This window comes from Betta splendens, chromosome 8 (genome assembly GCF_900634795.4).
Source record: "Betta splendens chromosome 8, fBetSpl5.4, whole genome shotgun sequence".
Lineage (NCBI taxonomy): Eukaryota > Metazoa > Chordata > Actinopteri > Anabantiformes > Osphronemidae > Betta > Betta splendens.
This window is the reverse complement of record NC_040888.2, coordinates 1,386,044-1,408,955: the sequence shown is the minus strand read 5'-3', so window position 1 is coordinate 1,408,955 and position 22,912 is coordinate 1,386,044. Positions and strand designations below refer to the sequence as shown.

Below are 22,912 nucleotides of genomic sequence, written 5' to 3'. Positions count from 1 at the left end.
TATTTGAAGATGCTGGTGGCCTAGAGCTGGAACAGGGAGACCTCTCTGTGTACATGGCAAAGGGTTTGTGAAGTCAGGTTTTAAATCTTGCCTGTTATTGCTGCTCTGTCCCTAGGGATGTTTCACACTGTGGAGGAGGCGACTGTGCTGGAAAAGGTTGACCAAGGTGAAGAGATGTCTTTTTGGACTGTGGATGATGTAGCAGTTCAGAACACACATACATACACACTTAGGATTTTGATTTTATATTCCCATTGCACCCACACAAATAGACACAGGCTTTCTGTGCAGTAATAATAAAGGCAGTGAGAAAGGACAAGCAAACAGAGTGAGACACACAGGCTCTGCTTTTGACTGTGGCTGTGTTTACTGCCTGTAATGAAGGTAAGCTTAGTCTGACAACCTGGTTTCTAAATGTTATATTTTTGTAAGCTCTGACCCCATTTCACCGCGCTCAGCTAAACTACCTGTTTCCTTTAAGTGTAATGATGCGCTGTCTGTAGGCAGCTATATTCAGATTCTTTATGTTGGCCATTCAGTGAACTAGTGGCTTTTTGGTACTCACCCCAATTTGTCTCGCTACTGCTAAGCATTTGAAAATGCAAAAATGTTTTGGCAAGTGCAAATGACAGAGTGATTTTTTGGTAGCTGTCTTAAAATGCCTCAGGGACCACTTTGCTCTGAAACTTCCTAGTGTGCTTGGAATTTGACACAGCTTTTGCTCTTTGTGTGCAAAGAGTGTGAAGAACACATTTGGAGATTTATTGGAGCTCTATAAATAATGCAGCCATCGTATCTGTGTGTGATGAAAAACAAAGAAGGAGAAGGAAAGCAAGCCTGTAACGTCCCGGAACTTCTCTAACTTAAGCTGAGAAGCTGGCAATGCAACAGGAGCTTTGGTTTTTGTCTTGCAATAAAATTTGATGGCGCATTAATAAACATTAGAGACTGCTGGCAGCATCTACAGTAACAACAGCAGGAACACATCAGTGTCAACACCTAGACGCGAGTGTTTACATGGATTTAATGACACCACATTGTTTTAGGGAAGTGTGAACGTTCCTCTGTTTGTGTGCCAGTGCTGGTTCAGCTGCTGTTGGAGCTCCAGACTGAAGCGCCGCTCTGCTTTGTTTTGGATGAGATTCACAGAGAGGTAAGGCAAACACGTGTATATATGTAGAGATACAGAGAAACACACATGGGGGCACAAGATCTACAGCCAGCAGCAGAACCTCGCTGGCTTCTTCAGTAAACAGACGCCGCACCCTTCTCCCTTGTGCTGTTTCGTCACGTCTGGAGGAGACAGTGGTGGGAAAGACTTGTTTCGTAGCAGATGATGTTGGTGGAAAATAGCAAGTCTGTAAGTAGGAGGTAGAGGTGCTGCCCAGTCAAATCATTTTCATGGGTGGAATAGTGGCTCAACCTTCTGTTTCGTATTGTTGTAGCTGGATTTTTTTGTGTATGTAATATTAAATGAAAACCATGAATATCAGTGTTTCACGCTTGCTTTGCTGCTACAACTGCCCTGGAGACATGATTGTGATGATCCTACATCACAAAGAGGACTGTGACAGTCAACGGCTGTGGCTTCTGTTTTACCATTTGTTATATCGTTTCCCTGCTGTATTTCTTACTGATCCCTGTTTGTGATGCCTGTGGCTGTCTCTGTATAATGCACATGAAATCCCACTGACCTTGGGCCAGTTTTTCAGTGAGACTCTACAATATGAATGTCTTGTTTTAGGTTTTCTCTCTGATTTGTGCATGTGCTGTGTAGTTGAGTGGCCAACTGGGCCTGAAGAGGTTCCAGTCCTTCTTCACCTTCCTGGGGAACCTGGTGGAAGCAGTCCCCAACGTGGCGCACAGCCTGGTGACTCAGTACGGTGAGACACACAGCTTTGTTTGTATGGTTGTCACTAGAGTTTAATTCATAATCAATAAATTAAGATTCCTTACTAATAGTTATCTTTAAATGTCACACTGGATGTGTTGTCAATCCAAATCCCTTTTGATAAGTCATATGCTGCATTATCAAACTAATAGACTGAAAGATCTGCGTTCAATTACAGCGTTAGCAAACTCCGAAACACCCCAGAAAATCAAAGCTGGACCTGGAGGTCAGACAGTTGATCTCAGAAGGTGACGTCAGGGTTATGTGTGCTCGTCTCCAGCTTCGAAGTGTTCGTGTTTATGCAGTTTCCTCTTCCACTCCTCTGAGGCTGAGAAATTAAAGCACAGCCACACAAGTGTATTTTCATGTTCTTTCTCCTGATCTTTCTCAATTCAGTCCTTGTTGTGACTTTTACAATTACGCTCCAGTTGCATTGCGATTGTGCTGTGCTTTTGTTTAAGATTCTCTCTCTATATCCAATCCCATGCGCTGAAACTAAAACAGGCTGCAGGAGTTAGAAATACATGCTCAGCCAACCTTCTCCCATGTATATGTATATATTTTTGTGTAATTGTGTTGTGTGTTTTTGTTTGATCGTCTGACGGACCTGTAATACTGTGTCGTGTTTCTGTTTTTGTGGACTGAGTGATTGTGCCACTGTTGGTTTGTTTTTAAGGAGTAATGGATGTTGGTCGTAGCATTATTGTTATATGTGTTTCCATTTACAAGCTCCTCTGAGTTGGTTCTGGGTTGTTGTTTGCTTGAGTCCAGACTGTGGCTTGTCACTCAACATGTCTGTGTGGGGCTGTTTGTTCTAATGACAGCACCGTGGAACACATCCTACTCCTCCTCTGGCTCGTTGTTTGCCCCAGTAATGATCAGATCTGATTACCCATTGTGCTTTTCTCACCCCTCCGCATTTAGCTTGAATCCATTTTATTCTCTCCGTCTCCTTTCCCCTCCTTTCATAACTGCCTAAGTCCTAACTGAGCAGTAGAGCGACTATATTTTCATACACATTTAGCTGCAGACATTTGAAAGGTGCATATATAAACAGAAGGAATATTTCTGCCCTTTGGCAGGTTTTATTTAGTTGGAGCACAATTTAATATGTGGGAAACAGAGAAGGCAGAGAAACAATATGTGAGGGTTTAGTTCATCAGGGGGAAGTGTGGAGTGAAAAACAACAGAGCCACATGGTAAAAAGCAGGTCTTAAGATAAGTGCACACGTCTTCACAGTAGGGTCAGAAAAACTGCAAACAACCCACAATTAACGTTTTATTTTCTGTTTGTATCCATGCAACATACATGTGCTGTTAGTTGCTGTTCACACTCGTCTGTGCAGGTCCTTCCTCTGCCTCCCCGTCTCCTGCCTCACCGTGTCCTTCTCTTGATGCCGCTCGTCTCGGTCACCTCATATGTTCTGGTTTAATCATACATGTCTGGGAGCCTCCGCCGCCTCCCATGGCTTTTGATCTGCTTTACAGAGCATCTGGGCTTCAGCTTGGCTTTCACACCGGTCTCTCCTGGACGCTTTGAGGCTCTGTTCCTTCATCTTCTTTCACCTTAAGTGCTGCCTGGCACTTTAACGCTGTTTGTTCTTCTCTTCTCAAAGTCATGTCTTCATACCTGAAGCCTCTCTTTACTCTTTTTAGCCACCTGCCAGTGTCTCTCACTTTCCATCCCATGAATCCTCATTCTTTCATCCTTTTTTGATTATACCCACATTAAAGTACTTGGATAGCTATTATAGCTGTCATTCAAGCACTGAAACCTCAAGGTTATCTTGTATTAAGATTCTTGTGAAACATAAAGGCCATACATCAGCTGTTTGCTCCCTGAGTGGCAGCAGAACGATGGGGAATCGTCTGAAAGTCCATGTGTCCTCATGATTTTGCTATTTCTACAGTACTTGGATTCACTGCATCATTTACAGCATTTTCTCCCTTATCTGTAGATTCTAATGTTTTATAGACCTACTTTTCTATATTGCAGTTCTTGTTTGCGCATTCATTTACATGTGACACTTACCAGATGATAATACTACAGTGTGTTACCACATAAACAATAACAAACAAACTTTTAGTAAGTAGTAGCTTCATCTGGTTGCAAACATTGTTTTGAAGACACTTGTTCCATGCCTCAGAAGTCTTCAAGAGCGTGAAGTGTTTCATCTCATCGTTTTTCATCTGTGTCAGTCTGTCACCATCTCCCTTTCTTTCTCTCCTCCCTCCCCTCCTCTTTGTGACCATCAGAGCATCTCTCCCTCTCTGCCCTCTGGGTTTCCTTCCTCCACCAGCTCAGCTTTTCTTCTCCTGCCTCTTATCTTCCTCTTTTGCACCATCGGTCTTTCCAGGAGTTTCTCTCTGTCTTTTTTGCCTCCTGTCTGCTGTGCTTAGACAAGAGACTTATGTCTTACTCTAGTGTGTTTATTAAATTGCTTCTCCTTAAGCTCTTTGCCCACCTGCCATTTTGCTGCACTCCCCAATAGCCAGTCATGGGTTCTCCATGATATCTCTACCTCCTGTAAAGGCTCTACAGTTTTCTGACAAAAAGAGACTTTCAAGGTGAAATTCAGCTCTGTTGCGTTTGCATTGCTCCATTTTTGTGTAATCTTGTTTCTGTGGTTGTTGTGTATTTGCTTGTGCTTTACTTTCCATCTATCTTGTGTCTTGTGACAGCTTAACACACGCTACCTTGCACTTGTCCTATAGTTGGTGGTGCCGGTCCATGTGTTGCAGTAGTTCTCCTCTCTGTGTGTCCACCAGTGCCGTTGCTGGAGCATTTATGCTCAGCATTGCTTTACCCAGATGAAATGCTGAAGGCTTCAGTCCTGTACGCATGGATCCAGCTGTTTGGAGCAGCCGGGGGCTCGGCAGCCCAGTCATTGCCAGCTGCCATCAGGGACCGAGTCTGTATCCTGTTGCTGCAGATTTTGGCTGACGCCAGCTCTCCACAGCTCATAAATAACTGCACTGGTAAGAATGAAACGATCAGTTGTAATTAGTAATTTAAATAGGTGACATGAACAAGCACTCAAAAAATGCATTCATCCCCAATAACGACGTGCACAAAATACATTTGGCAAGATGAATATCAGCATCTCAAGGCTGCACGACTTTTATATAACAGTTCACTTTAGTGAGATTCAAGTATTTCCATGGTTTAAGGCTAGAATGTTTTTTAAATTGTTCAGCTGGAGAAAGTGTTTTACAAAAAGCTTTTAAGGTATTTACATGGCCCCTGACTTTTCAAACTGTAGAAAAAAGTTTTTTTTTCCAAAATCAATATACTGTATAAAAATAGATTTGAGCACATCATTGTCTGTCGGTATGAAATGTAGGGTAATTAATGGCGTCATTTAGATTTCTGAATGGCTACATAGTGACACTAAGATGCCACCATCTAAAGCTTTAACACAAAGGCTGCTTTACTTACAGACTAGTATGGATTTGTCAAGTATGGCACGTGTGCTGTTGCTTCCAGCTGCCTGAGAGGAACAGGATGAGGAAAATTAGGGTGTGTACTGAGGAGAACACATAGCGTGGATGGCAATCTGCTTCAGAGCGAAGCAAAGTATAGAAAGAGGAATGATTATATGGGATGAAAGGGATTTGCTGTCTTGTAGGAGTTTTGAGTTATAGGAATAATAAAGTTTGCAGCCTGTGCTTTGGTGATACCCTGAATGAGGGTACGTACAGAAGAGTTATTGGAGAGGGAAGATAGTCATTACCTTATAGAAAGACTTTGATGTTATATCACTGTTTTACTTGTGGGATGCATTATGGACTCAGAATGGAGGAGCCTGCGTGCTGCAGAGGACACTGGAGCTGCTGCTATTGTTTTCTGCCTAGTTTTAATTGATCAGGTCTTTTACCCTTACAAGCCCAGTGTGATGAGCATTAAAATGGAATTAAACAGGATCATATATGCGTGTGTTTGTTAATGCTGTTCTCACATCATGTCTTTTAACAACAGGTTTGCTGTGGCTGTTGGTGCAGCAGGGAGAAGCCGTGTCAGTTTTAATGAACAGCCCCGGCAATCAGGTCATGTGCGATGAGAACCAGAGTGGCCACAGCACCAGCAGCCAGAACCTCAGCCAAAACCAAGATCAACAAGCCTCTGACCACCCTTTGCCTCTCATTCTGAAACAGGTCTCTGTCCAAACATCCTGCTCCTACCCCCAAGACCTGCATTCTGGCACCGACCAAAATGATAACAAGAAGTTCTAATCCTCCATGAATGAGTCTTTGAATGGGGTTTCAGGGGGATTTAGCCTGGACAAATATTAGTGCTTCATGTCTGGGAAATCAGTGTGTAGATTACATCTAGTCAGCTTTTCTCAGTGACGAATTAACTCATGACGTTAGTGAACTTTTTGTAAAGGACAGACGTACAGTAAACATGTAAAACCTCTTAGTGCTGTCATCGGCGACCTGGAGAAACTATCACTGATCTATCTCTTTACTCTCTGAATGTGGTTTGGTGGATTCTAAGCAATAAAAGAATGTTTCTTTCAGTTGCTGCTGAGTGGTGACGACACCTTGCGAGTGACCAGTGCTAAGTGTATTGCATCCATCTTGGTTCATTCTCCCAGTCAGTACAGCACCCCCTTCATCAAGGCTGATGTACCTGGTACTGTACACACACACACTGTTTGCTTCTTTAATGTGATTTCTACTTTGTTGACTCTCCCGTGTGTATTTACAAGGGGATTCTGTTTCTGAAGTTGTCGACTGTCTGTTCTTCACTGCGGTGGGGCTGCTTGTTTGTTTCTGTCTTGTCCCAGAAACGAAATAGGCATGAAACCATAGAGATGTTTTGTGCAATTTGTTCGGTTTTGCTGCCTCAACAGTCTTCGTTCCACCCTCTCCATCTGTCTGTTCCTCTAGAGTTTCTCTTCGACCGTTTGGCCAGTGGTAATAACGAGGCGCTGCTGTGGTCTGTCTACACGTGTTTGGTGTTACTGACCGAAGACCCTCTGTTCTTCACTCAGTGCCACTCTGCCTATGGTAAGAAAGCCCAGACATCACTCGACAGTGATTCAGTCGGGTTCGCGTCACTGTAAGTTTGTATTATCGTCCCATTCATTGTTAGATTTTGTATTAAGGTCATATATTATTTATTGTGTTTTTGTGCTTTACTTGTTATAGTCTGTTACTGTGCCTTTTTCTTTTTTTGATGCCTCACAGTAAATGTAAGAGAGATTAAAACTAGCCTTGATGAAAATGTTTTGTAATGTGCTGTGTTCTGGCTCTTTATGCACAAAATAAATCAAAAACAGTTGAGAAACAAAGGAAACTACAGGAGCAGAGCCTTAGTGTAGTATGTACTGTAAATTCTAGGTGCCCTGCGCTTTTCCTCATTCTCCCAGAGAGAATGAATGTGCTAATGTAATCTAACCCTAACAAAGAATGAATATAAGGCTGAATCATAATGGAAGCTGCCAGTAATGGCAGGAATATGACGTGAGGATGGAGGTTTTAATTTAGCGGTGAACATGGGTAAGTGTGGCTGAGGTAACGATGTGTCCCATGGTCTGTGACTTTAGTGATAGGTCTTTGTGCGATTAGACCCTAATTTGGTCAAAACGCGAGCTTATTACAGCAGATACTGTAGCAGCAGATACTGTAGCAGTGAATTAGAATTCTCTGTGTCACTGCCACCATTTGTTTGACACGTGTGATCTGGTGTTAGCGTCTTCATGCTTCTTTTGATGCAGAACATTATGAGCCCGTCAGTCATTTTAATGCAGTTACTCGAGCCAGTAGCAAAATGAACCGCATGTTGGTCGAGAACGGGCTGCCCTGTGTTTGACTCCCTGTGTGTGTGTGCTCGTGCGTGCATGTGCCTGTGTGTGTGTGTGTGTGTGTGTGTGTGTGTGTGTGTGTGTGTGTGTGTGTGTGTGTACCTGTGTGTGTGTGTGTGTGTGTGTGTGTGTACCTGTGTGTGTGTGTGTGTGTGTGTGTGTATGCCTGTGTGTGTGTGTGTGTGTGTGCGTGCCTGTGTGCGCGTGTGTGTGTGTGTGCCTGTGTCTGTGTGTGTGTGTAGGCATGGAGTCCCTGGTGCGCAGTCTGAAGGAGGCTCTGAGGCTCACCAACCTGGCAGTGCAGAAACAAGGTCTGCTGCTTCTCACTGAGATACTGGAAAGGTGAGACCAGTTGGTTTTAATTGGATTCTTTGGGCAACACCAAACCTATTCCACTGCACTGAGGATTTCTTTGCACACTAACTAAAGTATATGTTAGTTTGTTTGAGCATTTCTAATTTTATAAAGCACTGTTTAGCACTTTGCTGGTGATTAGACACAGCTGCAGCTATTACAGTTTCATTTAGCCAGTGGCAGCTGTTGCCCTTGCTGCCCCTGTTTTTCTTTCATAGACAAATATCACTGTGGTGAGAGATGTTGGATGGAGAAGCTCGGACACAAGACACAGTTGGGAACGATTTTATTCATTTTAGATGAAAGACGTGATGCCACGCAGCATTATTTGACACCACTGTATCTGAAGATATGTTGTTGCTTTGTCGTCATCTAACGACTAATACGTGATGTCACTCTCACAGAAAGCCCAGAACCAATGTGTGTCTTAAGCATGAATTACATTGTTTATTATCGTCTATTCATCCCTTTTTTTGGCAGCAGTATCCACAGCTCTATGGTGTCTTTGAGCAGAGGCAGACAGAACCTCAGTGATATGTGCATTGCTGATACATCAAAAACATGTATTTATTATACGTTCCTGCGAGTAAAGAGCGAGAGAAAAGTCTGTGTGTATGTTAGTGAAAACCGAGAGCGTGGGTTCAGGCGGTTCGCTCAGACAGTGGTGGCATTGGAACAGCAAGGAAGACTGTAGATTGTTCATTGGTTCAAGTCTTTGTCAGCAAAACGTTCCTGAAGGACCAGTGAATATGAGTGCTGACACTTTTTGCTGTGGTTGATATGCATTTGTGTATATTTTTTGCTTACAACACAGATTCTGGTGGAATCAATCAAAGAAGGTCCAGGATCTGTGCCTCCGGCTGCTCACCTAAAATCTGTTTCTGCTGCAGAGCTACACTTTGAACACAGAAAGAAATACCGTACCTGAGACAGTTAGTTTGTCTGTATCAACACTCGGGTGCGTCTTATAAAAGCAGGTGTGCATGTAAGAGACAAATGGTCTGGAAAACTCGGTTGAGTGGAACAAAATTAACTTCTGTATAAATAATGTGGACAAAGGGAAACGGCTCATAGCACGAAGCACCACCCCATCTGTCAAACATTGGCCTGCTTCTTTTACTGCCAGCTGAAGTGGCAACATGGACATTTATTGATGATGTCACTACTGATGGCAAAACAGACTGAATACAGAGGTTTAGTGTGTCTGTGTGCTGGATCTGGACAACCGCATCCAAAACATGTCAACAGACATGTCTAACTCAGATTAAACCTGAGACGCTGATTATTATTTCACCTAATTGAATGTGCAGCGGTTCATTGTGTAATTTCTGTATAATGTGTGTGTGCGTGCGTGTTGTTACAGGCAGCCCCCCTGTGTGCGACTGTTCCCCAGCCGTCCAGGGTTTGTGGCTGTTTCAGAAGCTGTGAAGGCTGGTGTGTTGTCCTCCTGTCTGCCCGTAGCCACACAAGCTGCCAGCGCTGCTGCTGCCCTTTTCAGGTGCACACACAAACACAAGCTGTGGATAAATGAGTCACTGCAACACTCATCAGCAACTGAATGCATGTTAACACACAGACACATTACACAGTATATAGTAGCTACCTGACTGAATGAAACCTGTCTATTATCTTCACACTCTCTAAGCTTTTACCTTCCACTGTCTGATTTCGTTAGACAGCACCACCAGTCTAGACCAGTCCAGCACCGGGAGGTGGAGGGACTGGTGGAGGCCATCACCACCAGATTCTCTGAGCTGCCTCTGCTCTCTCCTGCTGTTAAGCAAAGCTTAAGCAAAGTGAGTCACATACTTTTGCTTTATAAATCTGTTCCACAATTATAAATAAAAATTTAGGACACACATCTAATGAACTGGGAGGGACCAGAGCTGCTACTGTTGGTCTGTCACTATCGTACCTCAAAATGTGACCTTCAGATTAAATTTAATTCTACCTTAAAAAGTATGTTTTGCTTTGTGCTGTTTTTCTTCATAGTTAACCTTCATTGCATTTTGCTGCATTCAGTCACATTTAAAAAAAATATGTTCAAACTGCCGAATGCTCATTCAAGGTTAAGATTCACCAAATGATGAATTTAATGTTTAATGATTATCTTGATCAAAGCCTTTGGTGAATGAACTGAGATTACAGTTGTGTTTGGAGAGTGATTGAGTTTGCTTATCTCTTTTTCTATCTACCTGTTTATTCTTCAGGGCAGTCTGCAGAGATCAGACAGTAACCAGGCTTCCAAGTCAAAGAGGTTTCTTCTTCAGGCCATGGTCTGTTTTCAAAATGCTTGCAGGTCAGCACATAAATCCCTTAGTCACCTGTGTATTATAATTGTGGGAATGTTTGTAGACCTCCTTGGTGTGTGTGTGTACATGTCCGTCATGTTCATGAGTTATTGCCTGTGTGTGTCCCAGGCTGGCGGAGGACTGTGCATCAGATCCTGTTCTAAGGGAGAACACGTTCACAGCTCCATCTACACTCATCCAAGCTCAGGACTCACTGGGGTCTCTGTGTCAGTGTCTGCTGCGGTGCTGCGACTCCGTCTGGATACCCAACATCCTCGTGAGAGCCACGCAGACTTCTGTCTGCCCGTCACAATGCACACATTCCTGATTCCTGCCATCTCCAGTCTGAGAAGCAGGTCACACTGATTAGTATGCTCTGAGTGACTGTGCCTCTAAATGACAGTATTAATAAGCCCGGCCATACAGTGTCTGTCTTCATTACTTTTGGGTAAACATGGGGCGTTTAAGCCCATCGATCTGTGCCTTCGCTCTGGAGCTGGAATGTTTTGTGTGTTTTTGAAAAACTTGGTCTTTAGACTAAAATTCAACCAGGCAAGAAAAACGTTTTCCAGTGCGGCAATTTGTTTTAATTTCTCTGTGTGCGTGTGCAGACGGTGTGCGAGCACACACCCAGCGCTCAGATCCTGCAGTTCTTCTACTCCATCCTGGCCTCACAGTTCACCCTCCTGCCGCCTTTGATGCCTGCCTTTGCAAAGAAATTAGGTGAGTTAGAAAAATCATCACCAACTACAAGTGCTGTGCTGACACACATAGCTACTGTACATGTACATGCACTGGTTGGTATCACTGGGCTGTGTGATCACTACTTACACCACTGCTTATTGGTACTTCTTAGCAGAGGCATTGTAGTAGTAGTCTCATACTATTGCAGTACTTTTGTTTGAAAAATCAGCAGTTACTGACACGTGGACACAGCTCCTGGTTTTCTTGTTTTGTTCCCGCTGTGGTTGTACACATTGTCCTCATGCGTAACATCTAACACTATGTCACGTCACTGAACCTGACTAGTCACCAAACATATCAACGCCTTCTTCCTCATATACTCAAACAAATCAGACACCTTTCTCACAGCAGACTAACGAACCTACTGTAAACAAGCATGAACAGGTGATTTGACTGTGAAACTGTTCACATTAACTGAAATGACTTCATGACATTATCACAATGTTTTTCGTAGAGTAGCCTTAATGAAATAAAACTGTGCCGTTTAAAATTCATCAGCCATGGGAATAAATGGCTGAATGTTCACAGACTGAACAGTGTGACTATAGATGTCTGTCCACACAAAGATCTTACAGAAGTATAATACAAGTATTGAGCCTGGAGCAGAAATATAAGCTTTACAGGATATTTGTGTTGCCAGCAATTAAAGCAGATATGGCTCAGGAGCATCTTGGCATAAGTCCACAACAGAGAGTTAGTCGGCACAAATTAAAAACTCCCTCAGTGAAACAGCCAAGACATTAAATGCTGCTGTATAATATGATAATGTACTTTAGGGTTTTCCCCATACAATTATCCATGTTGTTGAGCTTTCCCCTCTAATCCTATTTTTAGACTATCATCATTTCTAAGTTGTGTGGGCAGCTGGACACACGCAGGATGAGAAGGCCTGCTGATTTCCTAATGTCTAACGCGTAGAGGAGGAGGGTGGTCTGCAGTAAAGAGCCGACGGGAGCTGATGGGAACTGGGTGCAACGTGACCGTTTATCTGCTAGGCTGCTCTGTTGGGTTTCTGCTATATTCTCTCTATTATCATCCTCCTTCACCTTTTCATCTCCTCTGCAGCATCTTCTGGTTTCTACCGACTGGCTCTGGAACACAAAGGCCTCCTCTGTGCTGGGAACAGGTACATAGTAATAGCATAACCTGGGGACACGCACACGCCTGCAGAACAATTAAGAAAGCGTGTGTGTAAAGGTGTATCTGTCTCTGAAAGCTGAGTCCTTGTTATCGTTCTCTGTCAGAGAGCATTGAACAGGCCTCTGTCAGCTCTGCACTTTGTTCACTGAGCCAGTTCTCAGCAGTCCTCTAGCTCTGCAGCTTCAAAGCCCAGCGTGTTTGTTTGCGCCTGTGTGTGTGTTTTGATTTGTCTCTTGCATGTCGGCGCTTTGTGGGTGCATGTCGACGCCTTGCACTGCATTTCTGTACGTGCACGTTGAGGTGGGCGATGAGGTAGATGTTAGGTTCTCTGCTCTGAGTCGGAGTGAAACTGAGCGTGACATTTTTGTGCTTTCGATTTGCAAGGACCAGGGTACATCCTGTCCCACCTCCCGCAGCTCACGTTGACCAGACATGAAGCTTGTGTGTCGCAGGGTTTTTATTTTGGCTGCTCTGTTGTTTCGTTTTCTTCACTCTGCAGTCTTGCTTTCTTTTCTTTTTCTTTCAGAAATGTTTATTCTGACTTTTTGTGTGTATTTGTCCCTCTCATCAATTCTTCCAGGAACCCACATCTGAATGCTTCGTGCTGTGGTTTTCTACAGAAACTCAGTGTGTGTCTGCTTTCCCAGTCTTGCCCCGCGTCTGACTCCTACCAGCACGGTATGTGCACGCTCACCACACAGCTGCTATATGCGGAGCAGCACTGAACACCGTGGTGGTTTCTGAGCAATGATGTCATCTTACCAGTGATCTGAGGCTGCTGTAGAGTTCAGTGGCAGTGAAACATCGGTTGAAGTCACAGTTATACATAGGCACCAGGTGATGATGCATCAGTTAAGGGGGAGAAGGTTGAAAAGGGCTTCCCACCTTGGAATCAGTGGATTAGTGGGTGGAACTGGCAACCAGGATTAAATATAACAACAAAACACCTACTTTATATCATTGTTGACCAGAACGTCTGTTGCCCAGTTGTTGTTTCTCTCAAGGGCAGAAGCTTTTGGTTATTGAGGTCAAAGCTATTTATCAAACAAAGCAGATTCATAGAGAAGAAGCTGTGATGCATTTAACAAACACACTGCTCCAGTCGTCTCAGGCTCCAACGTGAAGAGTTGAAAACATTTTCCTGGAATCTGCCGTTGCCCCCAGGAGGCATGTTGTGATATTTATATCAGAGTTCAGTAAATTATTTCACTAAGGTGATAAGATGTGAAGGAGCGAGTTGTGATTGAATGTCTGCTGTGTGGAGCCTAAACGATGACTTTGACAAAGCAGAGCTCCTCTCCTGGTTCTTAGTTTTAAATCTACCTTTAAATGATTGTTATAAAGGGGCTGTACTGCGTGTGACAGTGTCGCTCTGCTCCATCTAACCTCCATTTTGACTTCCTGTTCATTCACCTGGTGTATTAATTGTTCCATGCTACAACTTTCTTCAAGTCTCTGCATCCACTGATCCCAGTGTCACTGAGGAGCACAGAGGATCCTTGAACCCTGAAGCTCATTCATTTTCCCATTATTTGTTATTACTGTACATATCACTTATTTATATTATTCATCTTCGCTCTCATCTTTCTACATTAAAATGATTTAAAATCTTGATTTAAAACTTATTTGACTTAGTTCTTTCCTGACATGTGTTTTGACGATTGAATTACTCTTGTATTCTGTGCATTTATTAGAGTTTACTTTCTACTGTTGGTGTTTGATATTGTAATTCTGCAGCATCTGTGTAACTTTATTTTCCAGCCTCCTTTTTTCCCTTTTGATCTCAGCTGAGCAGGAGGCATCCTGTCACTGCAGACTCTTTCCTGGGTGTGTCGGTTGTCTTTCTGCCATCTGTCCCTCTCCTCCACTTCATTATCTGTCTGTCCTCTTCTTCTACAGCTGCATGGCTCTTGCTGCCTCCCTGCTCATTCTCCCTTGGTTCCAAACGGTGCCATTTATTTCTCTTTCTCCACATTACTTGTTTCCTCCTATGCTTGATTGGTAGCCTCACTTCCTCCCAGACCTTGCTGTAGTGGTTTTATGCCCCCTCTGTCCTCATTTATCATTGACCCTTATCCCTGTCTCCCATCTCTTTCTGCCTACTTTGTCATTCTCTTCGTTATTCTGCTCCTGCTTCTCTGTGGGTCCCTCGTGCTACATGCTGCATTTCTTTTACTCTCACCATCTCTCTTCTTCCCCCCCAGACCATCAAGAGGCTGCAGTGCACAGCACTATTTTTTCATTTTGCCACATTTCAGTTTCCCAGTCTCATTGTGCTGTTCTGCCTTCAACCCACTTTCTCCTCTTTAAGCTCCCTCTGCAGACCACCTCACTTTATGTTTCCTGTCCTGTATGTGTGTTTTTTCTCATCTCTTTAACACAGTCTTGGCTATTCGTACACTGCATATCATTTTCTTTTGCCCACTGCTCCTGTCTTTTAGTCCTCCAGTTATTGAATAGATGAAAGCACTCCTCTGTACAATTTCACAATAAATGCCGCCTTTTCTTTTTACAGCTCCTTTTTGCATTCACCTGCAATTCCATTTTGGTTTAGGCAACCAACTGCTTTGACTTAGCTTCAGTGATAATAACAAACTATATCATTCCCTTGTTGCCGTCTCGCTCCATGTTCTGTCCTGTTTCTTGCATTGATAACCAACATATTTCCTTTTTCTGATTCTGTTTCATTTACATTCTCACCTACCAGATGTAGAAGAAGTGGACAACCTCCTGCTCCACAACCTCCCCTCGCTGTGTTGTCGCATGTCAGAGTTGCCCTCTCTGCTGTGTGAGGTCCCAGGGCTGCAGCTGTGTGAATACAAAGGGCCCAGGTCCATTCAGTTCTGTCTGGTGATAATGCTACACCTTGCGCTGCAGCAAGGAGATAGGTGATACAGGACACACACACTGGACGGGCAACTGGAGCATAATATGAGAGCCTATTTATCTGCTTCATTAACATTAACACATTGAGGTTTTCAACGCTCCAGGCATTCACAACATTATTATCTAAAGAGTTGCAAAACTGAGAATGGCATTTAGTTGTGCAGCAGTTGCTCATTGTAACAGCAAGTCTGTGTTCAATTTAATATTACACAAATGCCAACCGACCTGGTGCTACGCCCAAAATGAACCTATAAATATTGCAGCAGAAACATTGTTTTGTGAGACAGGTAAGTATAGTTTGATCCACGAGTACTGTGCCGGGCTGACCCGCTGGCTGCTGAGTAGCTCTGGGAAACACTGTTAAGGGACTTAATATGAAGTCCAAATGTCATCAGACCTTTTGGTTCTCAGGCTGAGCTGCACCACAGCTGTGCTCCAGTTTTATCTGTGGGAGAACCTGTAACCAAGTGCAGCATAAAAGACAGCATTGGAGCAGAATTGAAATCCTTACTGATTATACTGTACTGTATGTTGTCATGTCACCGCATGGAATAAATCTTAAAGTATGAATAATCAAACCTGCGGGTTGCATAGCTTCCTCCCTGCTACAGAAGCTGTGCTGTAGCTCACTGATACAACCTGATTACGACCTAGACTTGTTTGGAAAGTTAAATCTGTCCTCCATCGAACCGCTGTGCATGACCCCACCCACAGGGACGGGGATGACAGCCTCTCCCTGCCACCGTGTGGTGTCATCAGGACTGATACAGACAAACAGTGAAGGGCTGGCTGTGTGCATGGAGGGAAAATATTGGTGGATATGTGTGTGAGTCTGTGTGTTAGCTCACAGTTTTGTTTGTGTTTGTGTGTATTGTATTAACTGATATCAGCATGTGCCCCAGTTTGTTTGTTTTTGCTCTGATGTGTGTGTGTGTGTGTGTGTGTGTGTGTGTGTGTGTGTGTGTGTGGCCCAGGCTTCTTCCAGAACAGACGCTGTTCTCCAGTGTGTTGTGGCTCCTGCATTCGGTGCAGGAGGAGGGCAGCTGTGCCATGCCTTGCTCTGTGCTCCGCTCTGCCCTCTACCTGCTGGCAGTGACTCAGGACAAGAGCCCCAGTCTGGACGGGGTAACTCTGATGTTCTTAACACTGTAGGAAATATACAGATGCTGTTGTAATGTTGTATTTTCCTAAACACTGAACAGTTGAAGTAGTTTAGAGTTTTATCTCTTATCTTCTCACCAAAACACAGTGACAGCTGAGACATGTTTTCTACCTCTGCTGTAAATATTCTGTTTTATTTTCTGTTCACTGAATGATCCTTACAGTGTTTATGAGGTGAAAAACATCTCTTGTCGCATTAATTGAGATTTACTTACAAGCGATGCCAGATCCAGGTGTCAGGGTGTCATCCGGATGAAGGTGTTGGATGTGTTTTGTGTGAGCAGCGTGTAGTCAAGTGTGAGCTCTGTACGGTTTAATGTGCTCTGAAGACTCAATCAAAGCTCCACAGCTTACTTTCATCTTTTGTTGAATCCATATCTTGCTATAGATAATCCAGCAGCAAAGAAAATTAATTATGCCTCAGAATTTTTAAAGCAGAACAAATCTCATTGTCCAAAACAGTTTTGGTCTAAAACATTAAACTTTAGTTCAAAGAAGTTTTCTGCTGCCGTTTCTTTGCAAAGACTCGAAGGAAATAATATTTTTATGCTGTGACTGAAACACCTGCAGTTTAAGAAAGCAAACTTTAAAACATTTTGTTGAAAACGTTTGAAATTGTGTGAATCATTTTTCGATCTTTCTTTCCTGACCTCAAGGCGTCTTTGAACTGCATCATCAAGGCGCTGTCCTCCTACCAGAACCTCTCCTGCCTCTACCTTCACCATCCTGCGTTCCTGCACTTCATCTGTCGCTACCCGGAGCTCACACAGCGGTTTGGGCCTCTGGTGTTGGAGCTTTGGTTGACCAAGCGCACACAGCACATAGACGCACAGCAGACTGTGGTAGGGCAGCTGCTCTTAGCCGCTCAGAAGCAGCGGTATCCTCTATAGGCTGGTTTTAACCTACCTGATCAAATTTGTTACTGTTCACGTGAAAGTAATTCCCGCTTATAAGATGAAAACTGCTTTCATGAGTGTTTGCTTTGACTGGTGAGACAAAACAAGACTGGATCTACATGCAAATGTTTGTGTTACCTTCCAGCAATCAGACAAATTAGATTCAAATATTCAGGAAAAGAGTGAGAAGACTGAGAGTGGGAAGCTAGAAATGGAAACCATGGAGCTTCTGACTCTGACAGAGAAACATCAAGCTGTCGTACTGATCCTCCTGGTGAGAACCACACACCTCAAACAGGAAAAAGACGTTTATGATAAATCATATTCCTTTGTACTCCTTTATTAAGTAAATTCTGACTAATGTAATTCATTTTCTGTAAGCATTTGTTAAACCTTCAGTCAGTCTGTCTGTGAATTTGTTTCCCACCTGCAGCTGCTGCTCCATTTACACCATGTTTTCAATGAATGTCCCAATTTGTGTACTTGTGTAGGACATGGTGTGCGCCAAGGAGGCCCCCCTCGCACAGAGAGCTCTGGGTGTGATGGAAGTGCTTCTAAGTGGCCAAAGAGATTACGAGCCAGACTTGTGTGCCAGAGTAAGGCCAGCTCTGCTCCAGGCATTACAGAAGCTCAGCGTGGAGAACGCCGGCTACGGGCACGGACAGGGACACGGCGAGCAGGGTGAGGAGGAGACTCGTATCCAGTAGGCAGGCCGCACGCTGCTCCTGCTTCTCTGCTGTAAATGCTCCTGTAAAACGAATGATCAAAGCGATAGAAGCTTGTTTCTTGCTGCTGTCAGTGGACCTGGCTTTCATCTCCTGTAAGAAGTAGATTTACCGTCTCAGTTTCAAACCTCTTAGCTTAGTCATACGCTGGGGCCAGATTTAGACACAGCTCGTTCTGATGCTTGTGGCTGGGACTATGTCCTTGCAGAATCACAAAACAATATTTCTGTATTTAATATTTCCTAAAGCAACACTAAGCACTGTGGCTGATAATGTGTCAGGTTTGGTCCCTGTTGATTGGGTTAATGGTAATTGGAAGTAATAGACATACATTACTTTGTAAAAGGTTGCAGAGAGTTTTGTGTGTTGTGAGTCTGTCATATTATTATAACTGGTATAAAGGTGAAGGCTTTAAATAAAATGGTGTCTCAACCTACAGTGAATGATGCACTGAGCGCTCTGCCCTGTAGGTGTCTACACCTTGGCCGTCTTCATTCTACCTTAGTGTCCCAGTTAAGTTTGGCTTTTAAAAAAAGCCAGCAGCAGTGACCACACCTGTGCTTCAGCTCTCAGAAACCCTCCCACTTCACATAGACTGAAACTTATTGATTAGATTGAAGAAGTGCTATTTGTGGTTTAGTGTCTCTCCACAGAATAACGGCCACACTGTGCTGCACACGTCATCAATAGAAACAACCGACAAGACCTAAATATGATGAAATATATGAACTTAGACTTAATAGCCACAAATACAAGACAATATAAAATTAAGAAACTATGTTTAAGATTTGACAACAGCTAATTAAACAGTACGCGTAAGTACGGTGAATCTGTGCCAACTGAGCTAATTAGGTTTTGGACCGGCAGTCACTGCATGGTGCTATAGGAACACTTCACTACAGTGCGGCGTGTTAATGGCTCTTGGCTGCACGCCTACAGTACCACCAGCACAGTGAGGGGGAAACTTTAAAACTTTAAATTCAGTATTTATGTCGGGTTAAACAACAACATGGACCTGGAACAGAGTTCAGCGATGTAAACATTAAAGTCATGTGCACAGATTGATTGGTCCATTTGGCACAATGTGCTTCTGCCACATAATGGAAAGCACTTAGTTTAATTATTCCCACATATTTAATCATTTGAAATAATACCTGTCAGTTTATGCATAGAAATGTCTTACTGGTATTTTAAACTAGCCTCTATCATCATTATTAACACGCAATTAACGGAAAGAGTCTGGTTTATTTTGCATTGTGGTTGGTTTCTATGTGTTAGACGTGTCTCTGGTAACACGGTGATGTGAAGTGTTCCCAGAACACTGGCGCGTCTGATTAATGCTTAAAGGGAGGAACCATTAATCCTCTGTTAAAACACAATCTTCCAACATCCTTTCTGAGAACAGACCCTTGGACGTGAGACACTTGTTTATGTAGCTGGCTCCTGTAGGAAGCTTGAAATATTGATTTCATTTCATTCTTGTGCATAAAATATCATAACTGAATTTTTGTGTTCTTGGCCATGTTTTAAAGAAGAGGCTGGTGTCAGCCAAGGTTATTATGGTTTCACGCTTGCAAATGTGTTTGTATCTGTTTGGATTCAGTCTGAGTCTTGCTTTAACTTTGGCGAGTTCCTCAATGGTTACATCGGCTTTTAACATTTATTATCGACCAAAAAAAGGCAGGCAAAGTTTTCCAAACAAAATGAATTTGCTAGTTTTCATTTTCAAGTATATAGTGTAATCAAGCCTGCACAGCTTTGACGTGGCTCTTAATTGCATTGCAGTCGCGTAAATTAAGCAAAGGAACGTTTTTCTGTTTGTATTTTTGCTTGTTTGTTTTTGTGAAGTGGATCAAACATAAACAATCTGCTCGGCTTCCTGTTTACTCAGACAACAAATACTCACAGTTCCCGCTGAATTAGAGTCATGTTTCCAGGTTGAGTTGCTTGGATGCACATCCGGCTGCACAGTTTCTGGTGGCGGTGTCTACCAGATGGCGTTATTATGTCTGTTTATTTGGCCAAGCTAATGAGCTCTGCTGAAGGGCGCAGCACAAGTGTCTGCTGGGACCTGGGAAATTGTTGCTGTGGTTATGCTGCTCCTGCTTCTGCTCATCCCTGCTCCTGTGGGAATCTCAGATCCTTATCCCTGCACACGTTCCAGTTCAACCCACTGTAATTTGCATTGATATATACTTTATATTATGGCTGCACCCTAAGGAGACATGTTTTAATGTTGTGCACCACATCGGAGGGAGGAGGGTGTAAATTCATAGTCGGCCTAATCGTCCTCCAGTCTCTTTCCTGCCCTTGTCTTCGTGCACCTCGTCTCCCTCTTCGCATTCCCTTCCTGCTTTTTGTGTGTGTCTTTGTGTTTTTTTGTGTGTGTTTCTTTCACCCTTTAACCTTCCCCGCATCCAAAGCCACAGTATTGTTATTTAGGCGCGCTGGGTAATTTGAATATCTCGGTTGCTGCCGAACCTCAGAGGCGAAACAGAACTTCATTTCAAGTCCAGCAGTCAATGTGAGATAAGTAGAGTTTTTTAGAGAACTTCCTTATCGCTGCGTGAACAGTGTCAGTTTGAACAATGTCCTCTCTTCTGGCTTTGCTGAGAACTAGTCTGGGAGCTAAGTAATGAGACGAGGTGAAATGCTAATTCAGGGTGTCAGACAGTCTCTTACTGTGTGAGCACCGTTCCCTCATGTTTCTCCCTCTCACTCACATAAACTTCTGGTCCCTGTGAATTGATCACCTTTTAGCACTTCCATATTTGTTAGTGTCCTGGCTCTGTCCGCCTGCCTGTGCCTCTCTTCGATGTCTCCTCTTAAAGTTGTGTCTTTATTCTCCTCTTTGCTTAGCGGTGAACTCACTTACTCTGGTGCTGAAGCTGCTTTGTGTGATTCAGGCCAGTGATCCTTCCTCCAACGGAAGGATGGATGGCGTAAACTTCAAGCTATTCTACCATGGTGAGGTCAAAGGTCATACTAAGCATAAAGCAAATAAAGCACTCTCCTGCCATTAGCCCACATGTGTTAGCTTACACACACCAACAGTGTTTATACGTTGCACGCTCATCTTGTGTGTTTACAGGAAGTATCCTTTCTGCTATAAGCTGATGTAAATGAGAAACCTGATTTCCCTGGGTAGAGTTCTCCTGAAGAACATCAATTTATCACGCCATGTATACAGTATGCATAACAATTAGTAGTGGACCCACACATAGGCAGAGGCTGATGGAGGATATATTTTGCCAACATGTCGACATGCTGCAATTGTTTTCCTCAACAAATAAAATGAAAGTAGATTCAGGTTCTTTGCAGCAAACATAGATCTCCCTCTGTCTACCGTTCATCATTCACTGCTGAGGCTGCAGCAAAAGCACCACAGCCAGGTCTCATAATCTCGCTCAAAAAAATAAAAATAAAAAAATAATCTCGCTCACTGCTATCAAATCTTTTCCAGTTGAGTCTCTGACGTTGATGCGTCTAAAAATTGTTTCTGCAGTAATAAGCTGTAACTTGGATGCAGACATTGGCAGAATGATGATCAACAAGCAGCGGAGAGTGAGTTAAGTCGACCTGAGGTCTGAGGACATTAAACCACTCAGCCCATGTTCAGTTTGTCTTTCTCTTACTGTGTCAGGAGGTAGCATCTTCTGTCACGGTAGAAGAAGAAGAAGGTCAATGATGGAGGACAGGAAATGCCATAACCTGATCTGCTGCTAAAATCTAGTGCTAGAAATACAGACACACAACAGATAGTCGTGCATACAAATGAGCGACGTCCTCCTCAGTATGTTCCTCACTCACACAGGCACTTATTCATTATTATCTGTGTTGTTTCACATGGAGGACGAGCGCTCGCTGCTCATCTGCAGATGTATAAACTCACTGACAGAACCTCCGACGCATTAGTAGAACTGGATTTACTGTGCTTCTGTCTTTGACGTCAGCGCTCCTCATCCATCACCCACTGTTCATGATCAGCTGTGTTCTGACCTGTGGGAGACGCTCATTGTTACATTTCATCTGTCTGTCACGTCTCTTTCCAATGATAAGTTGGTCAACGTTTGAGAGCAGAACAAGACGAGCCTCTGGTTTTGTGTTTGTCAGTGAGTATCGTAGCAGGACGTCTGAACCCGAGCAGCACCGACTGCCTGCTTCCTGCTCTGAGCTACTTGTACTGCAGCCTGAGTCTGTCATCGGTGCACTGCTCTGACAGAGGTGAGACACGCTGCCTGCCTGTCTGCCTGTCTGTCTGCCTGCCTGCCTGTCTGTCTGTCTGTCCGCCTGCCTGCCTGTCTGTCTCTCTGCCTGCCTGCCTGTCTGTCTGCCTGCCTGTCTGCCTGCCTGTCTGTCTGTCTGCCTGCCTGCCTGCCTGTCTGTCTGTCTGTCTGTCTGTCTGTCTGTCTGTCTGCTGTCTGTCTGTCTGTCTGTCTCCCTGTCTGCCTGCCTGCCTGTCTGTCTCTCTCCCTGTCTGTCTGTCTGTCTGCCTGCCTGTCTGTCTCCCTGTCTGCCTGCCTGTCTGTCTGCCTGTCTGTCTGTCTCTCTCCCTGTCTGTCTGTCTGCCTGTCTGTCTGTCTCTCTCCCTGTCTGTCTGCCTGTCTGTCTGTCTCTCTCCCTGTCTGTCTGTCTCTCTCTCCCTGTCTGTCTGTCTGCCTGTCTGTCTGTCTCTCTCTCCCTGTCTGTCTGTCTGCCTGTCTGTCTGTCTCTCTCCCTGTCTGCCTGTCTGTCTGTCTGTCTCTCTCCCTGTCTGTCTGCCTGCCTGTCTGTCTCTCTCCCTGTCTGCCTGTCTGTCTCTCTCCCTGTCTGTCTGCCTGTCTGTCTGTCTCTCTCCCTGTCTGTTTGTCTGCCTGCCTGCCCTGTCTGCCTGTCTGTCTCATTATTGTCTTACCCTCGTTGCTTTCCCAGCACACTCAGCCTTTCACGCTCTGCCTAAGTGTTTTTCTGTCTCTCTCTCTCCCTGTCTGTCTGCCTGCCTGTCTGTCTGCCTGTCGGTCTCTCTCCCTGTCTG

At 44.0% G+C, this 22,912-nt stretch overlaps 1 protein-coding gene across 11 annotated transcripts in view; it reads left to right on the top strand.

The window, feature by feature from the left end:
- Nucleotides 1–22,912, top strand: part of LOC114860132 (meiosis inhibitor protein 1) — a 35,166-nt gene that overhangs the window by 2,138 nt on the left and 10,116 nt on the right. For 4 of the 11 annotated variants that reach the window (XM_055510772.1, XM_055510764.1, XM_055510765.1 and 1 more), the window contains exons 3-24: nt 116–166; nt 1,080–1,153; nt 1,778–1,883; nt 4,661–4,870; nt 5,871–6,046; nt 6,413–6,527; nt 6,785–6,904; nt 7,944–8,043; nt 9,419–9,553; nt 9,731–9,851; nt 10,266–10,354; nt 10,476–10,623; nt 10,958–11,069; nt 12,156–12,216; nt 12,811–12,908; nt 14,938–15,118; nt 16,091–16,241; nt 16,934–17,154; nt 17,282–17,447; nt 17,665–17,854; nt 20,758–20,865; nt 22,012–22,122. In XM_055510772.1, coding sequence (XP_055366747.1) covers nt 116–166; nt 1,080–1,153; nt 1,778–1,883; nt 4,661–4,870; nt 5,871–6,046; nt 6,413–6,527; nt 6,785–6,904; nt 7,944–8,043; nt 9,419–9,553; nt 9,731–9,851; nt 10,266–10,354; nt 10,476–10,623; nt 10,958–11,069; nt 12,156–12,216; nt 12,811–12,908; nt 14,938–15,118; nt 16,091–16,241; nt 16,934–17,154; nt 17,282–17,447; nt 17,665–17,854; nt 20,758–20,865; nt 22,012–22,122 — 2,844 coding nt within the window. The remainder of the gene's footprint in view (nt 1–115; nt 167–1,079; nt 1,154–1,777; nt 1,884–4,660; nt 4,871–5,870; nt 6,047–6,412; nt 6,528–6,784; nt 6,905–7,943; nt 8,044–9,418; nt 9,554–9,730; nt 9,852–10,265; nt 10,355–10,475; nt 10,624–10,957; nt 11,070–12,155; nt 12,217–12,810; nt 12,909–14,937; nt 15,119–16,090; nt 16,242–16,933; nt 17,155–17,281; nt 17,448–17,664; nt 17,855–20,757; nt 20,866–22,011; nt 22,123–22,912) is intronic. The other 7 variants (XM_055510768.1, XM_055510767.1, XM_055510766.1 and 4 more) reach the window with 6 other exon arrangements.